The sequence below is a fragment of the Sorex fumeus genome, unplaced genomic scaffold (assembly GCF_029834395.1).
Source record: "Sorex fumeus unplaced genomic scaffold, SorFum_2.1 ptg000047l, whole genome shotgun sequence".
Classification (NCBI taxonomy): domain Eukaryota; kingdom Metazoa; phylum Chordata; class Mammalia; order Eulipotyphla; family Soricidae; genus Sorex; species Sorex fumeus.
This window is the reverse complement of record NW_026606104.1, coordinates 55,019,181-55,025,628: the sequence shown is the minus strand read 5'-3', so window position 1 is coordinate 55,025,628 and position 6,448 is coordinate 55,019,181. Positions and strand designations below refer to the sequence as shown.

The 6,448-nt window shown below is 40.4% G+C and overlaps 1 protein-coding gene across 1 annotated transcript; it reads right to left on the bottom strand.

The window, feature by feature from the left end:
• Positions 1 to 3,436: 3,436 nt before the first annotated feature.
• Positions 3,437 to 6,201, bottom strand: TMCO2 (transmembrane and coiled-coil domains 2). Its single transcript, XM_056123824.1, has 2 exons — positions 5,965 to 6,201; positions 3,437 to 3,757 (listed from the first exon to the last, which is right to left on the bottom strand). Exons 1-2 carry the CDS (start codon positions 6,199 to 6,201, stop codon positions 3,437 to 3,439), a joined length of 558 nt encoding a protein of 185 aa, XP_055979799.1.
• Positions 6,202 to 6,448: the final 247 nt, after the last annotated feature.

Genomic DNA, 6,448 nt, shown 5'->3' with positions numbered 1-6,448 from the left:
TTGAGGGGAGATGTCAGTGTATTCAACCCTGTTCCATTGGTCTGCAGTTCTGCCTTTGTTCCAGTACAATGCTGTTTTAATTATTACTGCTTTGTAATACAGTTTGAAGTTCGGGAGGTTGATTCCTCCCATTTTCTTTTTCCCAAGAATTGCTTTAGCTATTCGTGGGGGCTTATTGTTCCATATAAATTTCAGGAGTGTTTGCTCCATTTCTTTGAAGAATGTCATGGGTATCCTTATAGGCATTGCATTGAATTTATACAATGCTTTCGGTAGTATTGCCATTTTGACAATGTTAAGTCTCCCGACCCATGAGCAGGGGATATCTTTCCATTTCCTCATGTCCTCTTTTATTTCCTGAAGTAGCGTTTTGTAGTTTTCTTTGTACAGGTCCTTTACTTCCTTAGTTAAGCTGATTCCTAGGTACTTGAATAAATCAAGATTTTGGCACGAATCACACATCCTCTGTAGAACTGAGAACAGGAATGAGATGAGTCCATTCATTTCTACTCTAGTGTTCTCACCCACAGGAATAGCCAGTCTGTTTTGTCTTTTACAACTAGATCTTTCTATTTCATGTCGCAGATGACCAGATCTGATATTCCTCTTTTTAACAACTATAATGACCCATTTCCAACTGTAGGAAGTGATTTTTATCACCTAGCATCAAAACCAGTCCCCCTGATAATACTTTTATATTGCCTTAGAGAACTAGCCCAAGATGACTGAAAAAAATGGGTGTGGAGGAACTGGTTTCATATCTAGAGAAACTTGGGACTTACTCTTGCCTCTCCTGGCAGTGATGGGGTGCCCATCTGAGGTGCTGGGGATTGGAATCATGGCTGGCTGTGTGCAAAGAAACCACTCTACACCCTGTATGATCTCTCTATTCCAATGACGATAGTTATTAAAATGTATTTGTGGGTGTGTTTTGCCACACCCAGCAGTGCTCAAGACACTCCTGGTTCTATGTTCTGGAATTACACCTGGCAAGGTTTGGGGGACTATATCATTATCAGTACTGGGGATCAAACTTGGGTTGGTTGCATGTAAGGCAAGCAAGCACCTTATCCTCTGTACAATCTCTCCAGCCCTAGAAATTCTTAAAATTTTGACAGGACAAAAATATTGGAGACACTAAAAGATTGCATGGTGTCCCTGCAGCAGCACAGTTAACTTCTCACCTACTCTGTCAGATAATGCATGCTTGCTTTATCTGGTCTATTTGCCACTACATGAATTAAAGCTGATTTGAAGATGAGGTTAGGCTGTCTCTTTTTTTTTGGGAGGGGGGAGAGGCAGCACACCCGGCAATGTTCAGGGGTTACTCCTCAAGTGACTCTGCACTGAGGAATCTCTCCTGAGTGGTGCTTAGGGGACTGCATGGGATGCCAGAGATTAAACCCAGGTCAACCGTATGCAAGGCAAGTGCCTTACCCACTGTTAAGCTATCATGCTATAGATGTAAATTCTTAAATGTAGCTCTGGAAATAGCCAGAGCCCTAGCCATACTGAAGAAGCTCTTCGTTCTCCAAGGGAACTCCCTCCTCTTTGTTTGAGGAGTCTATGATCAGCAGGAATGTTTTCCATTTTAGGAGCTGGACAGATAGCACAGGGCTTAAGGTGCTTGCCTTCACATAGCCAGTTAGGGCTCAACCCCAATCATCATATAAAGTAAATACCCAGCACTGTATATGGTCACTCCCCTCCAGGAGTGACCCCTGAGCAAAGAGCCTAGAGTAAGCACTGAGTATAACTGTAATATAGTGTCCCCTCAAAAAAAGGTTTCCGGGGCCGGAGTGATAGCACAGCAGGTAGGGCGTTTGCCTTGCACGTGGCTGATCTGGGTTCGATCCCCGGCATCCCATATGGTCCCCCAAGCACCGCCAGGAGTAATTCCTGAGTGCAGAGCCAGGAATAACCCCTGAGCACCTTTGGGTATGACCCAAAAAGCAAAAAAAAAAAAAGTTTTTTCATTTTTGGGTCTGCATCTGTATTCCTTAATGGGACAATTCATTGTCACTTTCTAAGCAAAGTCATTCTTGTTTCACCGTTCCCACATATTTTTTGTTTGTTTTGTTTTGTTTTGTACTGAGTACATATACTTTGAAGTGTTGTTTGTTTCATGGGAGCTGCACTTTTATACCAGTTCCCCACACTATACTAAGAGTATGATTAAAAGGACGCTAGGAAATTCCTTAGGAAGAAACCATGTGGGAATCAGCTATGATGTCTTCTATTGCAGTGTGGCCAGTTTTTCTTGTTACATTATAATCTCACTTAGGGGCTGAGATACAAAGTATTTCAAAGTCCATAATCACATTTATTGTGGTAAAAATACACACAAGGCTTGTGCAATCTGAGACTCACTGAGGGGACCACTAACTGCCATCTACCCAGACAGCCATATTCTCAGGGGACACAGTCATTACTGGTGTGGCCTTCCTGTCCCTCTGAGAAGCTGGGATTCAAATAAGGCTAATTCACCTAAGCTCAAGATGCAATGACCCTACCCTATTATAATTTTATTTTCTAAAATCATCTGTGCATTGCATTTTGTTTTGTTAAAATACTAAGTCCAGAGAGATGGTATAGGAAAGTAAGGTGTTTGCCTTACATGTAGCTGACCCCGTTCAATCCCTGGCACCACATATGATTCCTGAACACCACCGGGAGTGATCCCTGAGCACAGAGCCAGGAGTAAACTGTGACCACTGCTGGATGTGCCTCCTTCCCCGAAATCCCCACAAAAATACTTAGTACACAGTCTTGGGAAAATTCGATAATATAAAGTCTATGTTCATCCCCACTCTTGTCCACTTTTTTTTTTTCTTTTTGGGTCACACCCGGCAATGCTCAGGGATTACTGCTGGCTCTTCACTCAGGAGTCACTCCTGGCGGTGCTCGGGGGACCATGTGGGATGCTGGGAATCGAACCCGGGTCAGCCACATGCAAGGCAAATGCCCTACCTGGCGTGCTATTGTATTGCTCCAGCCCCTTCTTGTCCACTTCTGAGTAATTAACGCAGTGAGAATCCTGGGTTACATATTTTAGATCGAAAACCAGCACAAGAGCCAGTCTACCTCCACGGGTCAGTGCATCATTCTGAAAACAGCACATTGTTGTTTTCATTATAGGCAATTCATCTCTGCAGCATGGACCTCAAGGCCATATCCCCGACTGCTCTCCTTATTTTTCCATTCACATGGATTACTTTCTGACTGCTTTGGGTTCCAAGTGGACAGCACAATCTTAGTGACATTTTAAAACATCACAACTCCCCATACTAGCTCATCACATCTAATAGTAGGAGCTGGGCCCTACCACCAGAGACCCATTCCTGGAAGCATACTTTTAATATAGTTTATCTTTATTGGCACACCACCACCACACACGATGGAAACTGACTTTCTGAGAAATACTGGAGTCCATTCATTACATTTCCAATGTAGATGAAAACCCTGATGTGTGTAAAGGGCTCTGGCAGTCAGAGCAGCTGCAGTAGGGCTCAGATGAGCAATCTCTCTTTGTGGTAGGTTTCTGGGAAATGATGATTCCCTCCAGGTCCTTCACTTTGTTTTCCACTGCCTTAAGTTTTTTCAGGATTTTTTCTTGCATACCCAAGGACAGAAACATATTATCACTATTGGCTTGAACTGGCAGATCAGCCCCTTCTGGATTGACCAGAATAGCCTGAAAAAAATCTGAACCCTTCTTGTAAAGCTTGTAGAGTGTGATTACAAACAGCAATATTTTCTAAAATAGAAGAAAATTTAAACGTTACTTGTTTATTCATATAAAATGTTAGTTTACTATATGCAAACCCCAAACAAAAACTTAATAGTAACAATATTCCTCATAGCCTTCTGCTTAACAAAACATGTCACATCTTTAAAAAAAAAACTTTTGATCTTGGTTACAAAATAAAGTGGTAGGTAGGTCAGAGATTACTTGCATACAGTGAGTAAAATAATAAATACATACCACTTGTTCAAAGTATGCCGTAAGATGGAGTCTATCAGGAGTTTCTGTGCTTATGACTGACTTACGTAGAAAAAAAGAAACCAAGTGAATAACCACAAAAACACCTTCCAGTTTGGAACCTACCATTGTCCAAGGCTGACGATGGTAGAGCCAGGACTGGAAGTCAGGATTTTTAATTTCCATGCATACTCTCAAGACATGGCTTCATGAGACCACTATATTTTCTGGTTATGGAAAAACATTTTTTGGGGGGTGGGGTAAGAGATACAGTGGGTAGGGCGCTTGCCTTCCAAGTGGCCAACCGGATACCATACCAATCACCACATTTGTATGGTCCCCTTAGCCCTGCCAGGAATGATCCCTGAATGTAGAGCCAACAGCAAGATTCAGTGTGGCAGCAAAACAAACAAAATTAAAATTTTCTTAAAGTACCAGAACATATTTACATCACTATAAGGTGAAAAAAATTATCATCCTTTATCATAATTGCAACTAGGGAAGATTATTGATAATATACTAAGATATATATATATATATATATATATATATATTATCTCCTCCATCCTCCACAACAATCCTGGTGGAAGCACTGTTAGCAACGTATTATAGGTCAGGAAAGAGGTTGAGAGACTCTCAATAATAATCAGGTTATACTGCCAGGGGTAGAACCAAGATTTATACCCTAACTGCCCTAACTCCAGCATCCATAGAACTAACCATTCTACTTTCTCTTTCTTGGTTGAGGTGTCTAGAGCAGTGGTTCTCGAAGTTGAGGTACATTGGAGTCACTTAGATAAGATTGAAAATTACTTCAGCTTTGGATTCCCCCGCCCCGGAGATTATTCTGATGTAACTGAAATGGTTATCATCTGGAGTCTTCAAACATGTTACTAGGAATTTAAGAAAGACATTAAGAGTTTTGAAATGTCTCCAATAGTTCAAATATGAAGGAAATTTAGGGAGCCCTGGGAGAAGACCGTGAGTTCACCTTTCTGATTGAGCTAAACATTTGCCATAGAAACAAAACTATTCTTCTTATATTCTTCTACTAGCTAATTAAAATGCATATCTATGAGCTTATATATACATATACATGTCTCCCAATGGGGAACTTAGGTTAGTTGGTTGATATAAAACAGAGGTTTGAAGAATCTTAAATAAAATCTTAAAAATTGAGTTTGAATCTCAGAATTACCCACTTTTTTTAAATGTCAATTTAGGTAACCCTGTTGGCCCACCTAAAAAATGGAGGTCATCTCTGCTCTGCCTACATGCAGGGTTTTGAGAGGTTAAGAGATTATTCAACATTAGTGACATGTGAAAGCAAGTATGTAGATAGAATGGTCTGCAAATAAGTTCTTTCAGCATTTACAAGGTAAACCAGTTCTTTAAAAATCCTACTTCTTTAAATACCCAATGAATCTCAATCCACCTGTTTCCTTGTTTGCCATATGAAAACAAACTCAATCTGGCTTATGGCCTTGCTGGAAATCTCAAAGTATTTTGACTGTGTATTAAACATTGCTATTATCCATGATTAAACAGAAATATATTGAACTACATGTTTCTTATAATGCTAGTCAATTACATCCCCCCTCAAAAGAGCCCCTGTACATAGAACCTTATCTTGTCAAAACACAGAGATAATGAAAAAATATTATTTATGAATGTACATCTTATAGGTTACAGAGCAAAGGCACAGTGAGAACTAGAAGATCAAGCAAAGGTCCCAGTTTTACTTGCAATGTCTAGTCTATAAAATGTACCCGTTTCTGGATCATAGTAGATATCCAAAGATGAATGAGTGATCAAATAAATTTGGGGATAGGCTGCCTTCTCAGGTTATAAATGTCTTCAACCAATTTTAGAGGTAAAGTTTCACCCTTGTTAATCTGCCCGTTCTTAAATCTAGGGTGCAGCAATAGAAGTAAGTACATTTCACTTTATAACTAAATTTCTCTGTAACAAAAGAGTATAACCTGAAGTGACTGAATGCTTCTTTTCCATAAGGTATATATTCCTATCACCAACACGACCAAAAAGCAAATGCCCAAAACAACTTGCACAGCTGGAGCAAGATAATCTACCATCCCCAAATTTGCTGACTGAGGCTCATTATTCTCTCCCAGTAAAGTTGATTGTAGCCAATTCCATATTGAGTTCAGGGAGGAAAAATCTAAGATGTAGTCCGTGAAAGAAGATGAAGGTGATGACATTTTACTGGGATAGTACTCCAGGAACTACATGTGTAGAGGTTTCAGTAACCTAGATATGAGTTGTGTCAAGTGGCCTGGGAGTCCAGATGTTCTGGAACCATTGTGAGATGTGCTTTATGACATCACCATTCCAAAGGTAAGCTTACCTACGCGTTACTGAAGTTTCTCATGCAAAATCTACTAGGCACTGGCCTGGCTTTTCAGTACAATCACGCTCTTTCACTGAGTTTTGGTATAAATCCTAGGA

Excerpts from the sequence above, each read along its gene's own strand:
- TMCO2 (XM_056123824.1), bottom strand. The coding sequence starts at position 6,201 with ATGTCATCACCTTCATCTTCTTTCACGGACTACATCTTAGATTTTTCC. Across the intron at positions 3,758-5,964 it reads GAAGCATTCAGTCACTTCAG|AAAATATTGCTGTTTGTAAT; the intron begins GTTATACTCTTT and ends CTTCTATTTTAG.